This window comes from Cariama cristata, unplaced genomic scaffold (assembly GCF_000690535.1).
Source record: "Cariama cristata isolate BGI_N322 unplaced genomic scaffold, ASM69053v1 scaffold37496, whole genome shotgun sequence".
In the NCBI taxonomy this organism is placed as follows: Eukaryota; Metazoa; Chordata; class Aves; order Cariamiformes; family Cariamidae; genus Cariama; species Cariama cristata.
Genome location: NW_009623338.1, coordinates 29,313 through 57,162, shown reverse-complemented (window position 1 = coordinate 57,162; position 27,850 = coordinate 29,313). Strand labels below are relative to the sequence as shown.

The 27,850-nt window shown below is 41.6% G+C and overlaps 1 protein-coding gene across 1 annotated transcript; it reads left to right on the top strand.

Annotated features, from left to right (window-relative positions):
• On the top strand, positions 1–27,645 carry LRP6 (low density lipoprotein receptor-related protein 6; the record flags this gene model as incomplete). The annotated part of the gene is made up of 14 exons (XM_009702691.1): positions 1–295; positions 2,496–2,680; positions 4,430–4,756; positions 8,348–8,550; positions 10,433–10,644; positions 10,838–11,028; positions 15,453–15,662; positions 16,978–17,103; positions 18,498–18,734; positions 20,433–20,543; positions 22,373–22,603; positions 23,583–23,719; positions 24,888–24,985; positions 26,707–27,645. Coding segments are annotated over 14 exons (2,855 nt in total), but the record flags the coding sequence as incomplete, so codon positions are not given.
• Between the last annotated feature and the right edge of the window lie 205 nt (positions 27,646–27,850).

Sequence of the window (27,850 nt, the reverse complement as noted above, 5' to 3'; positions counted from 1 at the left end):
AAAACAACCAGCCCAATGACAGACGGGTAAAATTTCTAATTTGCCTGTGTATCTTTGTATCCCTGCAGACCATCAGCAGAGCGTTTATGAATGGCAGCGCACTGGAACACGTTGTGGAGTTTGGCTTGGATTATCCGGAAGGCATGGCTGTAGATTGGCTAGGGAAGAACTTGTATTGGGCTGATACTGGCACAAATCGTATAGAAGTGTCAAAGCTGGATGGGCAGCATCGCCAAGTCCTGGTGTGGAAAGATCTCGACAGTCCCCGGGCATTGGCGTTGGATCCTGCTGAGGGGTAACTTGCTGATTTAATTTTATGTTTATGAGTGGTGAAAAACAACATCGTAATGCTTCCTCTAGGGCATATTAGTTAGGCACTGCATGTAAATCCTGAGAGGACTGAGCTGGGGAATACAACCTGGTAATTTAGAGTATGAGGGCTGGAGGAATACGCTCTTAATGTCCTGAATAATCATTAAGAATACTACAAAAAAAATCAGAGCAGCTCATTAAAAAGGGATTTATATTTAGTTTTTTAATTAACCGCAGAATCAAAGTAGTTTTAGGTTTATGGAATTCATTAATTAGAAAAGGACTATAGCATTGAAAAGAAAATATTTATCCTTTTAAAAATGAGGATCCTTTTTATCACAAGTTAGAGTCCAATAAAAGTATTAAATGATTTAACTTAACAGTGGGGGAGTGAAGCTTGTTGTCTGAGAATAAGGAAGGTGTTTGTTTCTTCAAATAAGGGGGCCTTTTTATGTGGTATGGAGAATGGAAGCGAGGACAGAGAACGAGCAGAAACAATTATACCCATCTATCCCCAAAATGAGAGATTTCCTGAGAAGAAACTTCTCATTTGGATTCAAATGTAATAGCAAAAGTAGGGCAATAAGCAGGGGGAGGGAGGAAGGAGCAGGGCAAGGCAAGGCAAAACTAGTTAGCTTCTGAAACAGCTCTTCTACCATGAAATGCTCATTTGACATTAACTAATTACTGCAAAACCTTTTTGACGTTATACCAACATTGCACTAGTCTTATTTTACAAATGAGGGAACTTCATTTTCAAGCGTTATGAAATTATCGCAGTTTCTAGCCTCGCTGCAAGAGTTACAGCAATGCAGAGAACTCGAAACATGTTCCTCCTGCTTCATTTCAACAAGGTGGTGCCAACTGTCGCAGGGCTTAGTCGAACAGAGTTCTGCGCTGGCCCCGGTGGGACACCTACACGGGGTTCAGCCCTGACATGCCAGGGCTTACCTGAACAAGTACATCAGAGGGCATCCAAGACCGGATTGTTAGATCCAGTTACTCGGTTGTAACAAAAGGTTACTACATATGATTCTAGTTTTACACTAAGAATAATTTTTTTCCAAGGATTATTATAATTCAGTGCTTTGTCTCTTCACCACATACCGGGGAAAAAAAATTAGTTGTGAGTCTGAATGCCTGTTTTCCCTTTTGTCTTATAGCTGAGCTATGTTGTTGTACTTTGTGTGGAAGGTTTTGTGGCATTGCTCCCAGGGGGGCAATTCTAACACTTAGGTCCATACTGTGTACAACTTGCAAAATTTATGCACAGAATAAATGCTGAATTTTTAAGAAAAATTTGCAAGTATTCTTGGTGTCTAAAGAATAGCTCCCCCTTGATCATCGGTTTCTGAAGCAACCTTTCTCACTCCATCGATTGATTGAAACTGAAAGCATTTCACAGGTGCTTGTTACTAGAAGTATTAAAGCAGAAAGAGGTAAACATTGGCTAGCTATGTCTCACTTGTTTTTAAAATGGTATTGGCTTTACATTTTGGAAGAAGTGACTAACCAGCCACCAAATGTCAAACATACAGCCCTCTCTACGGTGCCTAAAGAAAACGTACGAAGTCTGTGCTGCTGCCAAATGAGGCAGAAACTGGCGTGTGAGTACGTAATAGTTTGTACTTTTGCTCCAGTGGAAATGCCGTACAGTTTTGTGTTATTCTGCCCTTGGCTGCAATGTAACACACTGTTACGTGGCTGACTGACTTAGTTGTGCGGAGATGAGCAGTGGCACCGATTAACAGAAGTACCCTGCATACCTCCCTCTTTGTATTCCTTCATTTGATGGACAACTGAATAGAAACAGAAGTGCGTGCCATGGGATGTACCTTGCTAAATAGCCAGGTATAAATGAAGGTGCCCAACTGCCAACCTTTTGCCTCTTAACTGATGTGCGTGGATTAGTTAAGATTGAAGGGCTTTCGTATGGAACTCGCTGCTGAAAATCCAGCTCCAAGTGGAAAAAATAATGTTGGAAGCATTTTAAGGAAACTTGACTCACTTCCTTGCTTGTATTTTGAAAAAAACATTTAGCGTAATGGGACTTAATAAATGCTCGAATTTACAGCTGTTGTTTTTGTCTTATTCTTTCTAAGGATTTTTTGTTTTGTTTCTCCCCTTGAGTTCTTTTTTTGATTAAACATAATTTTTTTTTTTCCTTTTGTCCTTTTAATCAGGTTTATGTACTGGACTGAATGGGGTGGTAAGCCGAAGATTGATAGAGCTGCTATGGATGGCAGTGAGCGGACTACTTTGGTACCGAATGTGGGACGTGCTAACGGCCTAACTATTGATTACGCTAAAAGACGACTGTACTGGACCGACCTCGATACCAACCTTATAGAATCCTCCAACATGCTAGGTGAGCCCCAGAACCCTGGGTAGCGTTGTGGGGATGATGCTGCTTTTTCACAGTTCCCTGTGGCAAATTATTGCTTAAATAATGCAAAGATACACGTCTTAAGACAAAAATAGATTTTTCCAAACTCGCACACCTTTAACATTTGCTTCTATAATTGATGTTTATGCAACACAGCATTTAGCACGGCCTCGGTTTTTTTTGTTGTAGGTGATATAGTTTCTCACAAAGTTAAAATTATACAAGCTGTACACGTTTTCAGTTATATGTAGGACAAAGCTGTCAACTTTCAGTGTTCTGGAGAGTCTTGTTTTGCTGCTTTGAAGAGCACTGGCAAATACATAACAAACACTTCATCATCTGTGGAAAGGTAGAGAGAAAGCCAAGATAACAACAGCTTATTGGACATTGTTCACAATGTAATTTAATACAACTTGGTTTTTAATCTTTGTTGGTACCCTCAGGGTTCATGTGTTTCCTCCACCCTCCCCCATCCCCAGTATCTTGCACGCTAAGGAACTTTTCCTGGCTAGTACTAGTCACCAGGGCGGCACGCTGTCATGCTGGGGTCTGTGTGATGGTTTTATAAACTGGTCATTACAGCTAAATGGAGGTGGAATATTTTATTCTTTCACCGTCCCAGGGTAGTGTACTGAGGACTCGAGCCCTCTCAGATTGCACAGTATCTTTTTTTTTTTAACTTCTCATTATCCACAGGAGTGGGCTGCCTCATTGTGTGCCAAATGACTCAGATTAGCATTATCGCTAGCCAATATTTAAGGCTAAAGGAGTTAGTCTGCTTTAAACAGTACATTTGCAATAGTGGAACAAAACTAGAAAAAGGTCAAAACAGGAAAATGCATTATAGGAGTTATACGTAATATAAAAGCTTTTCTTCAGCTTCTCATGTACTTTGGTGTGCTGTTGAGGCTGGCTCAGCATTCCCCTTGTAGGATGGAAGTGGACACAGCATTAGAATTTCATCTTCCATGTGCCTGTGGCTAGTGATGGTAGAGTGCAGGGCTCTGCATCCTCATCTTCTCAGTGCGAAGTGGGAATGACTTCTTGCTTCATAATCTCCCAGTCATTTTCTGTGACTAGACAGCAGGATGTCCCGTGGTGATGAAGTGGTTGAAATAACGTGGTTGAAATCATTCTGCTCCTCCCCATGCCCTGCTCCTTAAGGTCTCTTAATATTTCCACATTATACACAATTAACTGTTCCTACCTTGAGTTTCTGACTGCTCCAACATTCCAGAGACAGGTTAGTTTAACCTTGTGCATTTAATTTTTCTCGTAATACGATGTAGAATTTTATTAAGCTCGTAACAATTCTCTCTCTGTAAGCAGCAGGCAGAGACCCAAAAGTGATGCAAGAGATGCTGAACTGGGAATACAGTGTCAGGATCCTGCATCTCCTTCAGAGGGCTCCTGTTTGTTTTGAGGAGGAGGAAAGGACAGAATCTGAGAACCCTCAATGTTTTCAAAACAGAGATTTTTTTCTTTAGTAAAATACATTCTCTTCTGTGAATTGAAAGCAGGATTAGCACATTTCTGTGATAGACTCTGACACTTCAGGATGGTCTTTTGCATCTTGTACATTACTTTACAATTTTGTAGTACTGAAATAGTAACTGTAAAGTAATTATATGTTAACCTTTCTGTGCAGGGGACATGTCCAACAGCATTAAACAGCATATTGTTTGTCCCCATATAATTCTGCTTTTTCTCTCCCTTCCTTTTTGGAAACAGGCCTTGACCGTGAGATTATAGCTGATGACTTACCTCACCCGTTCGGCTTGACTCAGTATCAGGATTACATTTACTGGACAGACTGGAGCCGGCGTAGCATTGAACGAGCCAACAAGACCAGTGGTCAGAACCGAACTATCATCCAAGGGCATTTGGATTACGTTATGGACATCTTGGTCTTCCATTCCTCCAGGCAGGCAGGCTGGAACGAGTGTGCCTCTAGCAACGGTCACTGCTCTCACCTCTGCTTAGCGGTCCCGGTCGGTGGTTTTGTCTGTGGCTGCCCAGCTCACTATTCCTTGAACTCTGACAACAGGACTTGTAGCGGTAAGCCATATCGAACGAAAAGAAAACAGAGAAGCAGATGGGTTTAGTAACAGTTGCAAGCACTGTACTTGGAGGAAAGAAGAGTTTTACTTTTACATGAGGTAGTGAAGCTTGTTTGTCGATCGGCCAAGTTAAAGCTAGTTTCTATTTTTAATACTGAACGTGTATTTGAAAAATTTTTGGTTCCTTAGCCTCCTTTCCTCCATAGGAAGCAGGATATATGACTGGATATAGACAGCAATAAAAATAGGTATTTTTAAATATAATTTTCTAATACTAAAATCCTACTGACTTTTACGAGAAGATAGGATATTGAAAGCAAAAAAAAAAAAAAGTCTTGCAAAATACCCGTATTCCCGTAAAATAAGAAGAGCGGCTGTTAGTGAACCTTTTCAGTGACTCAGCTAAATCTGTGTAAACAGGAGAGCTCAAAATTTGGTATCTGTCTGTCAAACCCTCCTCAAGTGCTTGCTTGCTTGTTTATTTATCTGCTTATTTATTTCTAATCCTGCCTGACATGAAGGGTATGTGATAGCTCGGTCTGTATTCTGGACTTTGTGTAGCCTTTAGGTATTCAAGATTTAATTCTATAGTAGCTGTGTTTACTAGCGGATGAGATGCTGAGATGGGGCACTCTTGTACCCCTAAAAGTGTTTTTTCCTCAGTGAGGAGAGGCTCGGCTCCACGGCCTCCCCACCACTTCAGATTTCTGACCTCAGTGCAGCCAAGCTCTGGTTTTCTTTATTGTTGTGCAGAACATGAACTGCAAGGCCCCTCAGGCTGTGCGTAATTAGTTTCTAACCAAATAATTTATCCATCTCTCAATAACTGGCTGCCAGTGAAGCTCTCATAATTTTGGCAGCCACACTGGATGGCTGATTTCCACTGGTGTCATTCAGATTAGTCAGTGGGTGAAGAGATTCGTGGTACAGAGAGACAGATTGTATCTTGTCCACATTACGCATGAGTAGAGAGATCCAACTGTTCTTTTAAAACCAAAAGCAGGGCAACTTGTTGCACGAATGCCACCTCATGGCATTTTTTGAAAATCATGCTCTTCGGAAAACTCTCCTTTTCCACCCCTCCGTATATCCTGTACTCCTCCTTTCCTTTTTTATTACAAGGGACGCTTGCATGACAACTGGATTCTTGTACTCTTTAACACTCTCGCACCTTCCTGCGAGTTGGAGGCACGACTGGCACCTCTCTGGTGATGACTGTGATTTTGTAGGCGGAAGAATTTGACTTCCAGTGGAGAATAAGTAGCAAAATGATCAAAGCTCATGTTTTCTTGTGAAAATGCTCTTGGAAACAACGGAAGGAGAAAAATACAGGAAATACGGTGTGGGCAAATAGAGCCGTTTCCCCGCAGGACAGTTCGGGGCTGTTCGTGAGGTATTAGGAGCTTTCCTTCTGCCACGTTCAAACCTGGGAACTTTCCAGCTTCTCATTTGTAGGTAATTGGAGACTTAGGCTTCTCTGCATATAATTTAATTCTTTTTCTTGGCCACTATAATTGGAGCATGAATCGTTTTAACTTTCTCTTGCCCGTTTTACTTGCTTATGTACTCCTGAACATGATTATTAGCCCAAACCCCGTCTAGGGGCCAGATCCTCCCTTCTGGATTACCCTGCTTATGCGTGCGTAGATTCTTTTCATTATGGAAAGGACACACAGCACTGATGAGATGTAGTATCTCATCAGCCCTACCACGTGTCATGAAATTGGAAGGCAGTGTTACACAGGAGACGTGCTCATTGCACTCCTTTCGCTTGCCAAAAATACAGTTAAAATATGTGACTGTTGGGAGGGAGGATGCTGAAAACTGGGAAGGGATTTCTGAAATTGGTACTGTTTCAGAGATGTGGGGACTCAAGGGGGGAAATTCTGCTGTTGCTTTTTATAACGAGCTACCAATTCAAGGTTGTAAGCTAGGCAATCTTAGGTGTCTTTGGGGAAAAATGGAAAGAATTTTAGCTGCTTATGATGGTATGTTTACCTGCACTGTTTATCTTAAGCTTTTTCCCCTTTCCATTACTCTCTTCACTGCTTGGAAAGAACTCTGATGTTTTCTGAATCTTATTATTTTGCTGTACACATTCACGTAAACTTGGCTTTGCTTTTTTTGTGTGTGTGTGCTTTCTTCTGCAGTTTAAAGTTAAGTAGAAGGTGGCTTAAATTATTGGAGAAACACTTGGAGGGGAAATACAGGTTTTCCAGAAAGCCAAAATACCTTGCAATTAGGCCTGATTGTTATAGGATGTTAGGATCGAGTGTTAGTTACCAAGGAAACTCCCCTGCGCCTTTTTTTTTTTTTTCCCAGCAGCCAGAATAAATGTTCAAAGCCTACGCCTAAAATAACAAAGCAAAGTGATGATGTTCTCTGGAAGACTTTTGCTACCTCCCCTTTCCAAGGTGCTGCCTTACCTGTTTTACAGGCTGGATTGAATGAGTGCAGTGTCCCACTGCTCATCTCTCCAGACTTGTGCTAGAGAGAATTGATTGTACAAACTTCAGGGAGGCTGGAAACTGCATTTCTGGCTGTTGGCTCTTGTGCCGTCTTGCCCAGCGGTGGCTCCAGGTAGACCGTTATTGAAAAGAACGCTGTGAAAAGGGAAAATGCTTTAACTACCTCCTCTGATTTCTGACCCAGTTATGTAATACAGGGATAAGTTCCTTTTAACGATGTATTAAATGTGTTGTGCACTTACTGTAAGATACAGCTGGTAAACTACAGCTATATGGGATGGGGAAATCTTATTTTCTGATGTTTGATGGTATTTCTAAGGAAAAAAAAAAAAATCATTTGTCCAGGAAATTTTTGCTGGGCATCTGGAAAGCTGGAGCAAAGCATCAGATTTTTTTTTTTTGATTGCAAGTTAGCATTCCCAGATGAGCACCTAGAAATAAGAAAGATATATAAATTTGAGAAGAGTGAATAGATTTTTTTTTTTTTTTTTAATCCAGAAACACAGCCTTGCACACATCTAAGAGATTTTCCTGTGAATTAGTTGTTCCGCTCCGGTGCAGGCAGAAAGAGGGTTTGCGGGAACAGGACTGAACCTTTCTTAACAGCAATCTCTCTTCTTTGGGACCTCTAAATAAGGAACTTGGTGCTGGCTTTTGCTTGACTTCCTCCGCAAGTAGAAGCATACCTAGCAAAAGGTTCAACTTCAAAATAGTGGAGCTGCATTTCCCTGGGACCCCTTTAGAAAGAAAATTCACGGTTCTTTGAGAGGCATGGTTGACCGTTCTCCTTGGAAGTGATTTTGACAGAAGTCTTCACATTTGTTAGTCCTACAACTTACAAAATTGTCTCTGTAAACGTTGAGACACTGATAGTAAAAAGAGGGCATTTGAAAGGCTTTCCAAACTGATCAGAGTTTGAGATTTTTATATTTTGTTTTGGTTTTGTGGGTAGGGGGGGCAGCGAAAGGAATCAGGAGAAGGGAATGAAATAATCACAGAATCATAGAATAGGTACTGTCTGGTTATATATAGTAGTTGTTGTTATTGAACATACAAATACCCAATGTTATTGCTATGTGTAACCCTTTCACCTTCCTTTTTTTTTTTTGTAACCCATCAAGCTCCTACGACCTTTCTGTTGTTCAGTCAGAAGAATGCAATTAATCGCATGGTGATAGATGAGCAGCAGAGTCCAGATATCATACTCCCTATCCATAGTCTGAGGAACGTTCGAGCCATCGATTATGACCCCCTGGATAAGCAGCTGTACTGGATTGATTCTCGGCAGAACATCATCCGGAAGGCACAGGAGGATGGCAGCCAGGTATCCTGTGGGTGATGGAATTATTAAAAGATGAGGAAGGCATGCCCTACACCCAGCAATTAAAGATTGTACATGAATAATTTAGATACACAGACTTCCTGTAGATCTCTAGCTGTCACTTGGCAAAACAAGTGGCATCTGGAGTTTCTGGAGTCCTCAGCCCGTAATCTGGGAGGTGCAGCGAGAAATAAAACACGGAAAACTAAGGCCAGCTTAAAGATACTGTTGTTCACAGTGCATTATTTGCTTAATGCTGTCTTTTGGCTGGGGGCTGTTGGAAACCCCTGTTTGAGAGAAGTGAAACATGGGAAGGGGAAGTTCTTGGGAGAAAGGGAGTGTGTGGGAGAGAAGGAAGGGTTGCAAATGAGCAGGGTGCAGGGGCATTGACTCTGAAATGAAGAGAGTGGGACTTGATGAGCACATGGCTGTGTCCAAGGCCTCCCAGGTTCTGGTGAGGGTAGGAAGAGAACTGGTGTCAGCCGCCGAGGCACCGAGCGAGGAGGTTGAAACTAGTGACCTGTAAGAGATATAGCAGGCTTGGGAAATGTATTTGACTGGGGAATACAGAAAAAGTAGAGTAGGGTAGAAGGCGAAAGGTGATACGGGTTTAGTGAGGTTAATTGTGAGCAGTGACTGCTTGTTCATTTTCACATTTTAAAATAGATTTTTTTTTTCTTCTTGATTTTTTTGAATGAGGGAGGAGCGGGATACTCAGATGAACACACAGAGGTGCTGTATTCAGTTTAATTTGTAAGAAAGTGTGGTTTCTGGTGGTAGGTGTGGTGGTAGTTGGATCCTACTGAACGCTTTTCAGCCTTAACTCTTAATTTAGCAGTGGTTTTAATTCTGGAATATCTAAATAATTTAACACTCAAAACTATTCAAAGGCACCAGGTTTTTGCCAGCTTCAGCAGAATAAACGAATGTAAGACTTGTAGGCACACCCTTTCATAGAGGTGATAAGCCAAATAAAGTTAGGCAGATTTTCCAGTGAAGTTTAATTCGGAGGTGAGAGGGTGGAGGCTGCTCACCTCAAAAGCATGAAGTTTTCCAGAAAGGTTATGTAAGGCTGTGTTTTGTGAGTTACCAATCCTCTTCAGATTTTTTTTTTTGAAAAGTTCATGAAACATGTCTGTTAGGTTCACCTTTCACTATAGGGAGACTCTGCAGTTTCTTTCTAAAAAAATAATAAATTAAAAAAAAGAAAGGCATATGAACTCCAGAGGTCTGGACCAGTAGAAGGCAAGAACTTTGAAGCAGAAAGGTGTCAGCTGGCAATGCTCTGAAGTCACTGGCGTACGCTAGCTGATGTCCTTTCTGTGCGTCGGCAAAGTTGCCTTCCCGTTTGTTATTCATCCTGATGTTGTGTGCCCCAAGTGTGATGGCAGTGATACTGGAGAAGAATGAGGGCAGAATTTCAAGTGCTGGCTGACCTCACTTTGCCTGTGTTTTTATCCGTTCAGCTGCAGCTTTGGGAATTAGTGGTGATGCGTTTCTGTTGTAGAGTGCTAAATGTGCTGAGCTGTGGTCTCTCCAAACTGAACTTAAGAGTTGTCAAGAAAGCAGAAGAAACGTGGAAGCTGACCCTGAATCTTCAACATAGAGACAATTTGGACTTACTGGTCAAACTTGCTAAGTCTTATGAGCTGCAACCATCTTGCATGATTGCCATTACAACAAACCAGCAGGACTAAGTGTCTATATCTGATCAAAGGTGTCGGTGGGGCAACTGAACCTGGGTGTTTCCTTACTTTATGATAGTATTTTGGTCGCCTTCTTTTCCTGAGCAGTAGTTTGATGTGCTGCATCCATAGCAAATAAAATTGCTTGCGTTAGATCAGATTAAATGTTCTTCTGTGGGTTGTTTTTCTTTCCTTTGTAGAGCCTCACCGTTGTGACAAGTCCAGTTCCCAATCAGAACCTAGATATGCAGCCTTATGACCTGAGCATTGACATCTACAGCCGCTATATCTACTGGACCTGCGAAGCTACTAATGTGATCAACGTGACACGTCTGGATGGGAGAGCCATGGGAGTAGTGCTCAAAGGAGATCAAGACAGGCCCAGGGCCATTGTGGTGAATCCTGAGAAAGGGTATGTAGTTGAAATAGTGATGTGGGGAAATTCAGGCTGAAAGTCTTGAGAATCAAATTGTTTTCTTGCTGCAGGTTGGTTTCTGTTTGTCAGAATCAAAACATCTGTGACATTTGTTAAGATGTCTTGGTCATATAGCAAAACTATGGAAAGATCAAATAAACTTTTTTTCCTCTAATCATTCCTATTCCAGATACATGTATTTCACCAACCTACAGGAAAGGTCTCCTAAAATTGAGAGAGCAGCATTGGATGGAACTGAACGAGAGGTCCTTTTTTTCAGTGGTTTGAGCAAGCCCATAGCCTTAGCTATTGACAGCCAGCTAGGCAAGTTGTTCTGGGCTGATTCAGACCTGCGGAGAATTGAAAGCAGTGACCTTTCAGGTAGAGTAGCACTTTAATTCAGTGATTCATTTGTGTGGTGTGGGTGTGGGGGAACGCAGAGAAAAGTGTCGTCTTTTCCTTCCTACTATAAACAGTCTGTACTGTGATTCTAATTGCTCCCTAAATTCCCAGCCGGGGAATGTGCATGATTCATGCAGCGTGCCTTTACAGTCTCATGTCTCTATCTGTGATTTGCATTATTAATTGCTACACATGCTATTTACTTCAGTTTCTCACTGCAAGACCTTCGAGTGGTTTCCCAAAGTCAGTTCACAAATAAATTGCAGCAGTTTTGGAAAGGGGAGGGAGAGGGTTGTTTTTAAAGGCATTGGTTTTGGTGCAGTAATCTGTCAATCAGAGGAAAGTTTCCCATTAGTGGAAAAATCTTTCCAGCAGAGTTAAAGCAGCAGGTGTGCAGGTCACTTCTGTACCTGTCATTTAGGGTGAAATGATGTGAGAAGGATAGAGCAGATCTAACATCTCTCTGTTCTCAAAAGGCAGAAAAACTCCCTCTTCCAGCTCTGGAGTTCTTTTTGTCTGCTCCCTAAGGTTGGTTATGCTGCTTGTCTGACCTCCTCTGGGAGTTGATTCGGCTCACTTAACCACATAAGTAAAACAATAACCTAACAACAATATCCAGAAAAATAGAGAACGGTGTTCTGTTGGTTTGGAAAGCTGAATTGGTTCAGGAAGGAGTGCAGCAAGCAGCCAGAACTGGAGCAAGAGGGAAAATCATGCAGTCAGATTGGGTGAGGGAAGAGACTGAGATGTTTCTTACCAACTAGCCAGATCCAGCAAGTTGTTGGATCAGCTGCGCTGTCTCATGTGGCTTCAGTAGCAATTTGTGGTGATACAAATTGGGCTGGATGTTGCTGCTGGGAATGACAGGATGTTCTGAGCACTTAGGTACCCATCTCTGTTAGGTGATGGGGTATGTGCCCTCCTCGCGCTGCTGCTAGTGGAAGGCAGTGGCAGAATTTCTCCGTCCTCTGCAGTAAGTCCATCCCCAGTTTGAATAGTGCATGTCCTTGTACTTCACCTGAGTGTTTTCTACTATCAGAAGTATAAGTACACGTGTAAGGAAATAAGGACACACTTTGCAGTCCGTGAGCAAGTTTGGAAACTTTACAAACTACCGTACTCAATTGTTATAATATCTTTCACCAATGATAAGATACCTTCGTTCAAAGTAGCAGCATTTAATCCGGTTGACACGCTGTGATTTTCAGCCTTTTATTAAGTTGCTAGAATAAGCTTTTGTTTTGGAAAACATTTCAGGTTTTCTAGATGATTGGAATTGAGGCTCAGCAAGATAGTAATTTTTTTTCAGTGATTCATGTGGTGTGTCCCTGGAGGATTCAGAGTCACTAATGAGCTGTGATATCCTGATTGTTTACTATTTTAAAACACAGAAGGTAACCTGTGAAAATTTTTTTATTTTTTTTTATTTTATTTTAAGAATAAGTGGTACGGTGCATCTCAGTATGTTCTAGACTATCCCAGATCCAGGGTCTGCACGAGTAAAGTAATGGGCGGCAGAACATTGCACGTGCTTTGTTTCTCTCTTCGTCTGTTATCTGCCAGAAATTAGGACACCAGAGAAGGAGATGGGTCTAAATTCTAATTCAGTCTGGTTTTAATGATTCTGCTTTTTTTTTTTCTTTCCTTAAAGATGTGGCTGTTGGATCACCAACGTTCTGTAGTAAAAACTTGCCATATTTTCGAAGAACATGAAGAAAAATCATTCCCAAACCTCTTTTGCTTTTTGGCATTTGCACTGCAAATAGATTGCTATAATCACCACAATAAATTGCTAACTGCTGAGATGCATTCCTGTGCTTAGGAATGTTGATTAATAGGCTCTTTTGACCGGCAGAGTAACTTTTCTGCATGTTAGCTTCCTAAAAACATGCACAGTCTCTGGCTCTGTCGATGCCAGTACCCGTAAAGAGAAGGAGAGCTAGAATGCCTTTTAAGTGATGCAGTCCTCCTCTTCCTCCCTGTCCTTCAGGCATGCAGTTAGGACTTGGTTATGCTGCCCAAATGGGAGATCCTATTGAAGCTAACCAGATTCTGCACATGATCAAGGGGTTGTTTATGAAAAGACGACTGGAATTAACTCCCTAGAATGGAAACTATTTGGAAATTAGTTCTTCTATTTGAGAATAATTAGTGTGATTTGGAAATGTCTAATGATTCTGGAATTAAGTTGTTTTTATTAGGAAATAGAATGAGCTATGGGTGTGTCCTGAGTTTTGTATGTATTTGTTTTTAAGTCTTTTTGTAAAAGGTATTGCTGGAAAAAGAATGGTTATGTCAGGAGACAAAGCTCCTCTTAATCACATTTCCCTTTCATCTGACATTCCTAATAAAGGGAACTAGCACCCTGATGAGCCAGCTTTGGATTTTATTGTTGGCTTTACGGAAGGGGGGATTTCAGTGTCTCGGTTTAGTCAGAAATAGTCGGTTACACTTGGTCACAAATATTAAAAAGAAAGATTAAGACATTAAGGGAGTGAAAATTTTAAGCTTCAGAGCTTTAGGAGCATACTGCAAAATGCCATGCTGATTGACACGGGCATGGCAGAGCAGGGCATGTACAGACTTTGGATAGGTCAAGGTCTTAGTTTTAATTGTGTTCCTTCCTGTCATCTTTGCGTTTTCCCCTATTGCCAGCTTAGCTTTTCTTCTCCTTGAGATGCAGGTTGCTGTTTCTTACCTTTTCCCTGTATAATGAGTCATGTTCATGGGGGTTAATAGACAGTTGCAGTTATTTAGTTCGATTTACATGACTCAGTCTATTAATTTCTACATCAGTCTGGGTGTTGCCTCCTTCAGAATCCATCAAAGTTTTTTCTTAATCAGATCATTGCTGGTGGTGTTCCAAAGTGGTGGGTGAGAGCCCGGTCTAGCTGAGGGATTAATATTTGAATTTCTGTGTTCTGCTTTAGATGTTACCACTTGTTAAATGTTTGGAAGCTTACTTAACTTCTGAGCTCTGTATGCATTTAGTGAAAAGGAGATAAATACACTCTTCGTAGCTGAATCTGTTTGTAAGTCATCATCGCTGACATACTGTTGATTAAATTCTCAACAAGCCAAAAAACATTCTTGCTACTAAACAAAGCAGAGAGATAGAACTTACTCAAATTATAAAAACAGGAAACATATGTGTCTTTTGTCCCATAACATTGTTTTGTGTGGGTATGGTAGAGACATGGTGGTGTTTTTCTGTAGTATTCAGTTGTACTAGTGTATTTTTACAGGATGAAATATAAAAACTTATTGGAAATTGTGTTGTGGATGAACATATGCAAAGCTATTGTCTGCTGTAGTAAAAGTGAAAAATAAGCCTAGCAGTGAGCCCAGATATCTGAAATACCAGGATTTATATGTAAGTTTTCAAGCTGTGACCTAAGTTTAGACGGTGTGATATTGTTTCAGCATTTCAAAACTGAAGCAGATTCTTTATGTTTGTGAGTAATTTTAGACTCAAAATCTGATAAACCTCACTGAATACTTGAGTGTTAATGACCATGTCGTATCATGTAAAATAAATGAAGCATGGATTAAACCTCACTCCGGAGCTCTCAGGTTTTGAATAACATCTTTTCCTTCTGTGTATGAGTTACAAAGTCTCCACTGTCTTTGGACAGTCTTTAATGATACCTTTAAAATAGCTGTGGACCGTCTTGTGTAGAGTGTTAAGCATGAAATGTGACAGTCGCCCTTGACTATATTTGACGCCAGGTAATCTAGCATAAAAGTCAACAAATACTCTTCAGAGGTGTAAGGCTTCTTGGCTGCTGCCAATGATTGCTAAAGGAACTGAGGAAAGCAAGTCTTCACTAGGAAGAAAGGAGCCTTCCCAGTTTAGCATGAAAACTTTAGTGAAGATAACGTAGTTGAAACGAAAGAATACGAGGAAGTCAGAAGTCAAGTGTTTGCCTTAATCTCATAATTCACGTGAGAAGTACTAACTACCTTGTCTTCACTTGGATTTTGTCTTGTATTAGTTAACTCAAGCTACAAATCCATCTTCTTATTCCCTGTTGTATGCAAAGACAAAGCAGTTAATCTCTCCAAAAAAAGGACAGAAGAATGAAAAGAATCACCAATTCCCATCATATCGATAAAAGACTGGATAGGCTCATGAGAGCCCAGCCCCCAACTCCAGATGCTTCTTAAATGTATTCGAAGCACAAAAGCTGCTGTCTTGATGAAAGCAGAAAAAAAATTTGATCATCTGTCTGCAAAATGCATCAGTCTTGCATCAGACAGCCCAGGATTGCTTGTGGTTTTGTAGTAGGCTTATCCAGTAGTGTAAATGTAGTAGAAAATAGTGGTGTGAGTAGTGTAGAAAATGTTTGTGATAGTATTTCAGTTCATTCTAGTTGAACTAAACCACTCGTTCCCTTCTGCAGGTGCTAACCGGATCGTGTTGGAAGACTCTAATATCTTGCAGCCTGTGGGACTCACGGTATTTGAAAACTGGCTCTATTGGATTGACAGGCAACAGCAGATGATTGAAAAGATTGATATGACTGGTCGAGAAGGACGTACAAAGGTCCAAGCTCGTATTGCACAACTCAGTGACATCCATGCTGTGAAAGAGCTCAACATTCAGGAATACAGTGAGTGCAATCCCTGTTTGCAAGTGCAAACAGTGCCTGTGGGGCTCGAGCCAAGGAGTGGCCGCAGAGGGATGAGCCTGTTTGGCCTTGTCACTGATCAACATCAGTGCAGATTGAAGGGGCCAGGAGTTGGTATCGGTTTGTGTCTGTACATTGCCAGGGTGCAATTAAGTTTGTTTCCTTCAGGCGCTTGGCAATGGACTGCAAATCTATCACAAACCCAGCATCACGTTTTGTTGCTGCTGCTGACTTTATTGGTAGTCCCATACAGGCACCTGGCATTTGAGTGTCTGCAGGCACAGCAGAACCATCCTGTTGTCCCTCGTACAGGATTGTCTGGGTCACGCTAGCGAGTGGTTATTAGGTGTTTACTCCATTTAGACAAGCACAGATCCTTTTACTAGCAATAAATGTTTCGATGGACCGCCTGCCTTGAAGGCAAAGTGAACAATTTTTGTTGGTGGCAATTCATATCGGAATTAAATGACAGAAGAGCAACGTTACATTGCACAAAGGAAGCGTGTATTGAATAACAATTTGTGTTGAACATGGCTGCACTTTTAAAAGTTTTCTGTTTAGTAGGATATAGCCTTTCCCCACACACGTGCTTGAAACGATGGGAGCTGGATGGTTAAAGCAGTGGAGCTGCTGTCATCTTGGAGGAAATAGGCCTGGTTAATAGGCTGTGGAGCATGCCTTGGAGAAATATGTAGAAAAACGTCTGGGGATGTTTAATTAAAGCATCAGTGCAGAGTACTACTAGTTTTGTTTGCTATTAATCTCAGTAAATCTGTCAGGAGTTCCAAGAGAAGTACGTTGTCCTTATTAAACATTAAAATGAAGAGACATATTTATCTAGAGCATGTTAATTTGAGTTTCGGAGACAGTGTGGAAGCTTCAGAATTCATAAATTAGAAAAGTTTACTTTTTTAACCATCTTTAATAGAGAAAATGAAGTATGGAATCCAAGACATCTTTTTGTATTACTAATGCTACTATTTTTGCTGCAGACAACTAATTCTACCTCACACAAGAAGCAAAGCACTTGGAGTGCTGTTTTAGTCCCCATAGCACAATTCTTACAGTGTTTGAGATCACGAGCAGTTACCGATGTGCGTGCTAATTATTGATGTATAAAGGGAGAAAACACGCACAACAAAACACAGCTTTTTCAGAGTTGTTTTTAGTAGTGCTCTCTCCAGGGGAAAGGAAGTAATGAAGGGAGTCCTGTGAGCCCAAAGAAATCACTGAAAGGTCGGAAAAAGAGGTGGGGATTTCTTGTCAGTACCTGTCTTTCTCATTTTCAAAATCACAGGACAGCATCCTTGTTCTCAAGATAATGGTGGCTGCTCGCACATTTGCATCGTGAAGGGCGATGGCACCACGCGCTGCTCTTGCCCGGTTCACCTTGTTCTGCTGCAGGACGAGCTGTCCTGCGGAGGTAAGTCCTGCCCATGATCTGTGTCACTGAGCGCTCAGCTTCTCGAGTGAGGGGGGGGTCCTCCATCTTTAAGGGTGGCTTCTGAGCAGAAAGGATGTGACAGTGTGCCAGGTGCTGTTATATATGCTGTTACAGCATAGCTTTTACGCACTTACCTCTTTGTGTCATCTGTTGCCCCCCGCCCCCAGCTAAATCTGCAAATATTGAGAATGAGTAAGAGAAGAGGAAAAATTCACTAGTTGACTATTGAATAAGGATCTCTGTTCATCCTTTCTACTTAAGACCACTGCATTATTTCAACTTGATTTCTTCATTATATGATTTTTATTACTTTTTTCTATCCCTCTGTATGTTCTCCTTTTTCAAAGAGTGGTCCTTTCTCCTGTTCTGGCATATCACACCATGTCTGTGCCATTTTATTCCTCTCTGCTGTCCTCCTCAAACTCGCCCTGTGTGTTGCTTTTCTGCACCACAGTCCCAGAAGGGCGAGTTGCCTCTTCCATGGCGATACGGCCACTGTAGCCTACGCCCTGGTGCCTCCAGGGGTGGGCTTGAAATGGGGGGGAGGAGAGGCACTTTGGTGCTCGGCTCTCTTTGTGCCACTGTACGGAATGGATTTATTATGCAATCTTCTCGCCATCAAGGCGACGTGTGGTCTTACAATGGAACAAGTGCTAACATAATCCAGATATTTTCTCAGAGCAAGTTTAATACCAGGCCAAAAGGCAAGGGAGGAAAGGGGGATTAAAAAAAGGGGAGGGGGGAAATCCGCACTTGTTTACTGCATGAGATTAACAGTTACTGTAGTAAGTGTTAAATAACAGCTAACAGCTGTGTTGAGATGACGGGACTTGACTACATGGAGCGTTTTTTTGTCATTTTAGAAGAATTTTGACTGAACAGAGCTGTCGAGGGCACATAACTAGACATTGAGTCACAGTGCATCCATCTGCAGCGCATTACATCCTTTTAACGTTTTCTAGACAATGGCTGTCGAACATTAAAAAGAAAGTGAGCAATTGGTCGTGTATACAGTGGTATTGCAGAAAAAGGGGGGTAGAAAATGTGTTGACTTTAAATGAAGACTTTTGAAGACCTGGGAGAAGGGTGTAAGAGGCTGAAGCGGGAAAGGAAGAAAATAGTTGTGTTTTGAGTGTGCGTGTTTCTCTGTTCCTCTTGCTCTTTGTCAAATGAGTCTGTGTCGGTCATGTGGGGTTCAAGATCTGCACAAATGACTGCAGAGACAGTGGGGGTAAAAGTTACCTTAGGACGTGGCACGTTTATCGGCTGCTTGATAAATCAAAGCAGCCGAGATCTTCTTGTCCTTACCTGTCCTGATCTGCTGTTTGTTCACCTGGATTTTTAATTTTTGTTTGTTTGCTTGATTTTTAAAGAACCACCAACATGCTCCCCTCAGCAGTTCACCTGTTTCACAGGTGAGATTGACTGCATCCCGGTGGCCTGGCGTTGTGATGGTTTCACCGAATGTGAAGACCACAGTGACGAAAAGAACTGCCCGGTGTGCTCAGACACCCAATTCCAATGTGAAAGTGGACAGTGCATAGACAGTGCCCTCCGGTGCAATGGAGAAGCAAATTGCCAGGACAACTCGGATGAGAAGAACTGTGAAGGTACAGAGGATCTTTCAGAGTGTGATGAAAATAAAGCTGTCCTGGGGACTCTGTGATACCAAAGTTATTGCTGAGTAGAATTTGGAAGGATCCGAGCTTCTGCTAGTTTTTAAATTGTTGTATTGAATGGGAAATTATTTCACTACTTTCGTTTCTCCACTTGTGGGATAGAAATAACACTGATCTGCACAGTGATTTAAGCTCTGTTTGGGGAAAGTACTATTAAAAAGATGATATGTTTTTAAACGCTAAAAACCTAGTAACTGGGCGTGAATTACAAAGTGAATTTTTGTGTGCCTTGTACCGGGTAAAGGTCTTGGGATTGTTTATTTTGTAACACCCGAACAAAATGAAGTTAAGCTTTTGTGAGTAAGTGGGAGTGAGAGACAGGCAAGATTTCTGGAGACCTCTTCTTCCTATAGAGCACAGCAAAAGAGAGTATTTAAGCCATCATTACAGAGGGAAGTGCTGTTGCCAACAGAATGTGAATTAGGTTCTTTTAATTTTGGAAAGGACAGGTTATGCTGGTGGAATCTGAACTACCCCACCATGATACAACGTGAAATATGAGCAAACTCGCCCTTTCCCCACTGTGCAAGCAGTGAAGAGTTGTAGGGACAACTTGTGAGCTTGAAAGGATGCCTCTTCTCTATATCCTTTCAGTACATTTTCCTTCTTTGAAGAGACTGTCTAAGGGTCTTTGAATCAAGGCTGAATTTCTTTCCAAAAGATGTGCTCCAGCTCAAACAAAAACATACAGACTGATGCAGAAATTCCTGTGCAATGAAAGGTGATTGTTAGCCAGATGAGATGCTGACATCTGAAAATGTATTGTGCAAGTTAGCTTCCCGGTTGCCATCCAGCAGCTGGAGATATCAGACTTGGGGCTGTTTATCACCTTCAAAGTGGCCCTGTTATTCAGAGTATTCAAGTTGATTACAGATCAGAAAAGCCTTTAGATTAACTTCTTAATTCAACTGAAGTCAGAAAGAATTTTTGGATTTATGAGAAACAGGAGGCAAAAATATGTGTAAACAACAGCAGCCAGCACCTTGCCTGCAGCACCTTTTTTCCCAAAGTGGTAGTTTATTTTTTGAGTGTGCTGGCAAAACTCCAGTTTTATCTTCTGTCTTTCATTTCAGTTTAAAAACATAATGTCAAGTGAAATATCTTGTCTCATGATCAAGGAGTTTTCTGGTTTACAGGAAGAACACAAGGGCATTGAGAAACCGCATTTATCTTTCTTAAACAATTTTATCATCATGGTTTGGCAGATTTATTTTTAATAACTTCATTCTTCTCTCTTATATTACAGTAAATGCTTAGAATTGGAGATTGTTATAGTAATTTTGCAATAACCATATCCTGGGATAAGTACCTGTGTTCTCAGTGGCCTTCTGCTTCTGAGCTATTTTAGTCAAAGTAAGTTTATCCTGTAGTGTCCTTATCGTAAATAGGCAGTAAGGACCGGGTACCCACTGTGCAATATCCTCAACAGAACACTGAATCACTTTTTCTGCGTGCTTGGCACGTGGGACGTTGTGCGCCCCTGGCCACTTTAAAAAATGAAGCTAGCAGCAGGCTAAGCACTCCCAAGATACTCCTGATTGTATGCTTTGGCATCTTGTTTTCTTAATCGTTTTAAAGAGTAGAAGTCTTTGATACTAACTCTTGGTATGCGTGGGGTTCTCTTTCCAGTGCTTTGCTTAACCGATCAGTTCCGCTGTGCCAGTGGGCAGTGCATCGGGAAAAGCAAGAAATGTGATCACAACCTGGACTGCAGTGACAGCTCAGATGAGCAAGGATGCTGTAAGTGTAAAACCTGAAACTGGAGACTTGATTGCAGCATCTGATATTTGTTTCTTACCTTCTCTGAGTTAGATTTTATGCTACCAACCAGACTGAATTAATTGTTCCCAAAATGAACGTTCCTGTTCATAACTGCTGTTGTGCAATTAATGCACAAGGTGGTGGAATAGGAATAACAAAAATAACTGTATTCTGAACAAGTAGTCTCTGAGGCAGAGCAGGCTAGTGACTTTTCCACTTACCTTTTTCAACTTAAAAGAAATAAAAGGTTCGTTTTACTATAATCTGTTAGTATGCTGAGTTGGTGCAGTGCTAAAAAAAAATAAAATCTTTCTAGCAGCATGAGGCTTTTATATATAGCTGCTCTGCTTCATGGTTTTCTCATCCAGAGAAGGAATAGCAGGTGCTTTTAAAATCACAGGAGCACTCTGTTTATAGAGTAAACCTTCTAAGATTTCCTTTGTATCTTGAAAAGATGTAATTCTGAGCTTGATTTATGATTTGTAACATGTGATATCCCCTACCTTGAAATCTCCAGGGCTCTGCAAGAAAACCACTGCCTTTAAAATTCTAACTTGAAAGTTCATTTTCACTGTTAGTGCTTTAAAAGAAATTGTAAATAGGGACATCTCTTCTTGTGTTAGAGATCTGTATATCATGGTTGACACACACATAACTTGAAATTGCAAAGCCAGAGTTGGGCCCTTGATCTTAAGAAAGAGTAATAGGAGATGTTCTGTCATGCCACCAAGTTATTAGTGACATTATCACAGACATGCATAGTTATCTTTATTATAGTTCATATATTTTCTGGTTTTGTAACAGAGGATGGAAAAGTAGCCCACCCAGAGTAAGACTGCAGTTGTCGCTGTCCCTCTTCCAGTATGATCAGAAGTCTGTTTACTTATCTCTGTAGACTGTGACAAGCTGGTTACAGTGTGAGTTTGGTGTTCAGGGAGAAGAAAATGTGTTGAGGAAAAGACTTTCAGTAATGGATAAGATGTAAAACACTGACTAGAACAGGAAAGTACTTTAAAGTCTGCTTTTCTTGTCAAATTCATGAAGCACAGGCAGGGGGTTGTCAGTTATTCCCAGAAATGTCATTGCTTAGAATTGGTATTGTGGGGAGAAAGCCACTCATTTTGACTGTTGAATAATCTTTTCGGATACAGATTCCTCATAAGGATGGCATCTTTAAAGCTGATGCTCAGCTATATCTGTAACCATCAGTGTGGGTCAGATGTGGAGTAGGTTAGGTGGTTTAATAAACCCAAAGTTCATCATTGGTGCATCACCACTACTGTTAAGCATAAGCGAACGTTACACAGTTGGGAAAAGGAAGTGCCAGTCTGTTACACTGAGTGATAACCTAGGTGCTTACGTGATGAGGTGCAACATGAAAAGTAGTTGTCTTTAATAACCAGAAAAAGCCTAACTGGAGTCCCCAGCCCAGTGCCATCTGGAGTCATGGCTGCAGGTCTTGTTCATCAAGTGCAAAGGATAGCTCTGCCTGTCAGCATGAAGCAAGATCAGGACCTGATTCATCAACCCCCCTGCACATGCATGTACTCTTTGTTTCTGATTCAAAAAACTTTGCATGTGTGGAGGTCATCTTGTGCACAGGTAACCCTTATGGACACTCAGAGGCTTTAAACAGACCTGTCCCAGTGCCTGTTTGTTCCTCCCACATATTAATTTGAAAGCTGTTGTCTGCCTGCGGAAGAGAAGGCTTTGATTTTTCCTGTGTGGAAAAATGTCAGGAAAACTGATGTTGGTACATGAAGCTGTTGGATTAACTTACGCAGTCCGATTTTCCTTTTTCCTTTTAGACACAACGGAGGAGCCTGCGCCACAGCCTAACAACACAATAGGCTCCATCATCGGTGTGATCCTTACAGTTTTTGTGGTTGGAGCAATGTACTTCATCTGCCAGAGAGTGCTGTGCCCACGCATGAAGGGAGATGGGGAAACAATGACCAATGATTACGTGGTGCACGGACCAGCCTCTGTACCTCTTGGTTATGTGCCTCACCCAAGCTCTTTGTCAGGTTCTCTTCCTGGTGAGTAAAATGGTGTGATCCTTGGCCTGCCCTTTGGCACCCCATAGTTGTAGCTGAGGGTACTGTGCATGTATGCACAGGAGATGTCCATTCCAGATGCGTAATTCTTGGAAGCTGTTGGCAGCCAGGACTGTCAAGGCTATTTACTTCTTGTAAGGTCTGTAATGACCAGCAATAACTGTGGTCTCAGCTTACTTTGATGAGGAAGTTTCCAACACCAATCCAAGCACATGATGCTACTGCTGTTTAAAAAGTAAGACTTAAGCGCGATGTTGTGCTTCGTTTGTATGCATTGCTTCTGTATATATTGATTAAATCTGTACCGTAACTTGTGGCTTTGGATCCAGCAGGTTCCAGTCAGAACACAGAGGTTCTGCGAGGCTGTTAGAGGGTTAAAATAATGCACCAAATTCCTTGGCTTTCTGTAATAACCTGCTTTCTGAGAGTCTTTGAGCAGAATTTTCACCATTATTTCGAGCACAGTGGCATACCTCTCCGTTTCCCGCTTGGACTCTCTGCTGGCGTGCTTCAGTCCAGTAGCAAAAGCTCACTTAACGGTGTGGAAATGAAAGAACACAAACCCTCTCTTCTCTCGCACAAATTTCAGTTGCTCAGTTGAGGTGGTCAGAGTCAGCTTCATGTTTTATTCTGAGGCATAGAAATAGTGCCTGAATGCCTGTTCTCTCAAGTCTTTTCCAGCCATTCAAGTGAAAGAAATGTATTTCTCTTCGCACAGCTCTAGTATAGCCCAGTGCCAAGTCTTGCAGTTGAGTAGCTGATGCGCAAACCCAACCTGTTTATTCCCTAACAGTCTTCATCCCAGTTGTCCATCAAGGAGCGCTGCATTTGCTCTTAATACCGAGAAGATTCATTTTGGTTTTAGGAGTTGTGCTTATACTGCTGTTATCCTCGATTATTTTTTCAAGCTTTTCTGTTTGCTTCAAGGAATTGAATATTGACATACGTCTTTGTTCTTCAGGGATGTCTCGAGGTAAATCTGTGATCAGCTCCCTCAGCATTATGGGAGGGAGCAGTGGGCCACCCTATGACAGGGCCCATGTCACTGGAGCCTCTTCCAGTAGTTCTTCAAGTACCAAAGGCACTTACTTTCCTCCCGTAAGTCATTCTATTATTCATAGACCTTTAATAACTTTCAGAAAAGTGCCAGTGTCTTTCTGAGGGTAATAAATTGACAGATAAATGTTTTCTTTTATATTTTTAGCCTAATAAACTTGTTTGAATATGGAGTAAGTGATTTTTGGAAGGGAAGGGAAGGGAGAGGAGATTGTCTTTTTCCAAAACAGTATAGGAATTTTCTGTTAATTTTAAAAAGTTCCAAGAGAGCTCAGTGCCAGAAAAAGATGTTAGAATGAATGTCAGGGGAGATTAAAAAATCCCCATAAATGTTGAGCAGCTCTGGCAGAGTGATCTCCTTTCATTAAACGCTGCCATGTGCCTCTGGAGGCACAACTATAGTTGATTCTGTATAGACCTTTCAAGGAATTAAGATGAAGTTTTGTGTCATGTGTCTTGCAAGCGACACATAAATAAATAAACAAGTGTCTTGCAACTCCGTAGCGTTCCTCTAGTCACAAATGGGTAGTGTGCTGTGCTGGATGCTATATAAAACTTGGTACCAGCCCTAGAGGGCTCCCTGTCTCTTTACTTCTAGCATCAGTTCTAGATATTTTTATATGAAGTCCACCAAGCCGCTATCGAGTGTTAGTTACGTGCTCGGTCAGTGCAGGCTGAAATCTTCAACTGTCTGTTTTCAGTTCCGAAAATCAACCCATCAGGTTGTATCTTTAAATTTGTCAAAATATGGTTTGTGCAGGAAGAGCATGCCTGTATAGGGAAGAAATGCTTGCCTTGGACAGCACGCTGCAAGCATAATACTTGGGGACTCCAGCCAGCAGGAGCAGACATCTGCCAGTTTGCCTAGGGCGGTGGTATCCCTAGTGACAATCTAGTATTGAACAGCTAGCTCCAACTTTACTTTTCAGCACTGGGTATGTCACAGTAGCAACAGCAGTCAGCGTTTTTTGGGAAGAGCTTAGTAATAACTTCTGTGGGAATGGTAACAAGCAGCATTTCCAATGGCTGTTAAAGAACTGGGGAATAAACAGAAGAAAAATTCTGTTTGTTGGGAGGGGCCACGCATGCAGTTCTTAGCTTAAAGTTCCTATTAAACAGTACTAAAAAGAAAATTTATAAACTGATGTTTTCTTGAGTCTCCTTCATATCTTTTTTTTAAACTGGCTTTTTTCTTCCCCCCCCGCCCTAGATTTTGAACCCACCACCATCACCAGCTACTGAACGTTCACATTATACCATGGAATTCGGTTATTCTTCAAACAGCCCATCCACTCATAGATCCTACAGGTAATTACTATTACAATAGCTTCCGTCAGAATCAAAGCAGTTAGTGGAGAAAATGCAGAATAAAGACAGTCTCTGCTCCGTCAGAATTGCAATCAAAGGCCCTAATTCTGCAGTCACTAAAACAGACGTTTAAATGGGTTCACACGTACCGTGTCGCTGAAGCACACGTGTAAGTGCAGCACTGTTTGAGGTAAATGCTACAGTAAGTGGGTTAGTGGTACGCCTCTTGGGTATATTGCTTTAGGGGGAATGACAACACTCATCACAAAATTAGCTAAATGCCAAAAGAAACCTGGTGTCGTGATAACTTTGAGTCAAAAATACTTGCCCTGGAGTGAACTCCACCTTTTTTTAGGTTTCTGTCGTAAATAATTTGGTAGGTAATTATCAGAAATGATAGGCGAACACCATGCGGAGGAAAGCTGGCAATATAAAGGCTAGTAGGTCAGAAGTGATGTTAATATTATGGCCTAGATAAAGCACAGAAATTCTAGTTTGACATATTAAGGGTTAATATCCGAAAAAGGTTGCTAACGTTTTGCTGCTCTTCTCTGACTAATGTTTATGGGCATGCAAGCTTTATCTCTGTTTACTTGAATGTATCTTTCTTACCTTCCCTGTCAGATGCTAGAGTTCATTATCATTTTATAACTAGTTACCAAAAATAGAGACAGACACCTACTACCCAAGGGTGTAAAGGTTCCCCTCCCAAATCACTAGCAGATCTGGTCAATGAGAAGAGCGCGCTGTATTTGTCTATTGAAAGAAATGCCTCCCTAACACAGAGCCTTTGGGGGCTTTTGGATAATGAGGTCTCTGGGGCTGAAAAGACATCTCTCTCCATTAGCAGAAAATATAGCCTCTCTTGTGCAGAAGGTCAGACCAGATGTTTATAATGATCCCTTGCAGCCATATGAAAAATCTTTTTAAATGATGAGTAATTTTCTAATGAAAGAAACCCAAATTTTGGCACCGGCATGAATCATGCTGATCGCTGGTTAGCTGATGGGACTTTTAGTATTATAATTGGTATTAGGGATGTAGCACAGGGCTGAATGTTTTCCAAATGCTCCCCCACCCAAAACTAAACCCTGACTTTGCTGCTTCTGATCTTCCCGTCTTTCCTAACTACCTGCTACCAAACACCTCCCTTTCTGATTTGTTTTCTTTAAACTATCTTGAGCTCATTTTAAAAGAGGTTTTGTAGTAGCAGCCTTTGGGAATTCCATCCCAGTTACTGCTTTGGCAAGTGATTCTCCCGACTGCTATGAATGTGCCGGGCGATTTTCAGTCTCCCTGGAGTTAATATCCATAAATTGCATAATTGAAACAGAATATCTTCTCCATATAATTGCAACACAGCTATTTTCCCTCTGCCCCGTGCCCTTTCTGCCCCACTATCTTAGGAGCAACTTTTTCTACCTCAAGTAAGTCCTTAGGGAGCCTGGTGTCCGTAGATAATTATTAATTAGCATCCGTTTCGCTAGTTGCTATAATTTGACTGACGCTGTAGTGCAGAGGTGAGCCTTCTGCAGGGGAGCAGGCGAGTTTGCCGTGTGAGGGAGAGAAGAGCGTGATGCTGTGTATCTACTGCAGAGAGGTTGACCCGCTCCCCGTTTCCACCTTGGCTTATCTACCCCTCGCTTGTTGGCGGGCGCATCATCCGAAACGCACAGTCTTTCTATATGCCGACGCTTTTCCCATAAATCTCCCCTCTGCAGCTACAGGCCTTACAGCTACCGGCATTTTGCACCTCCCACGACGCCCTGCAGCACAGATGTCTGTGACAGTGACTATGCCCCGAGCCGAAGGGTCACGGCAGCGACGGCCAAGGGCTATACCAGTGACTTGAACTATGATTCAGAGCCCGTCCCCCCACCACCCACTCCACGCAGCCAGTACCTGTCAGCAGAGGAGAACTACGAAAGCTGCCCGCCTTCCCCGTATACAGAGCGGAGCTACTCCCACCATCTCTACCCGCCACCGCCGTCCCCCTGCACGGACTCCTCATGAGGGGTAGCCCCCCCACCCCGTTATCTGCCTCCGCCCTGAAAGTGTAAATACAAAATGTTCTACTGGGGAGGGGGGAGGGAGCTCTCGGCGAAGGATGAGGTAGGACAGTGTACAGTTAAATGTTATTAAATGGGGTGGAGGAATAGTGAAGATATTTGTACAGAAGAAAAAAAAAAAAGGATATTTATATATTTTCTTAAACAGCAACTGCTGCTTGTGCCATAAGAAGAAAAATTTTTGTATAAAAGAACCCAGACATTTGTACAAAAAGTTTTTATTTTTGCAAATGGAACACAAAAACATGCCTTAATCCAGTGAAGTGACTGAGCACATAAGGAAACGGAAGGACCAGGATGTGTTATTTGTCCAGCGAGGTGAGATGTGGGGTTTGTCAATACCAAAAATGTTTAAAGTAATTAATAATAAAGAAGTCTGTCTCAGAGCAGCATACCATAGATACTTGGAAGTAGCCAAATAACCTCTATGTTAACTACGGAGGGCCAGCAACTAAAGTTAAACTTGAAAACGCAGTCAGGACAGATACTAACCTAACACAAAGGGCTTTGTTTTCTACAGGAATACAGCAATCCAGAAAAAAAAAATCACACACTTTTTTAAATGAATACACCTCTCTCTTTCCTTAATGCGTTTACCAAACTAGAGCGTTTAGAGCGCTCTCCTTGCTTCTAGAATTTCAGTGATTTTTGTTGGGTGTATTTTAAAGTTTGCTTTTTTTCTCATGTTTAGCTTTTCCCATCTCTTCATCCTTTCTTCCTGCCCGTGTCACTTGAAATCATTATATCCTTATTTAAAGTACTGCTAGAACTGGGATGCTGAAAATTCTTTATTTTT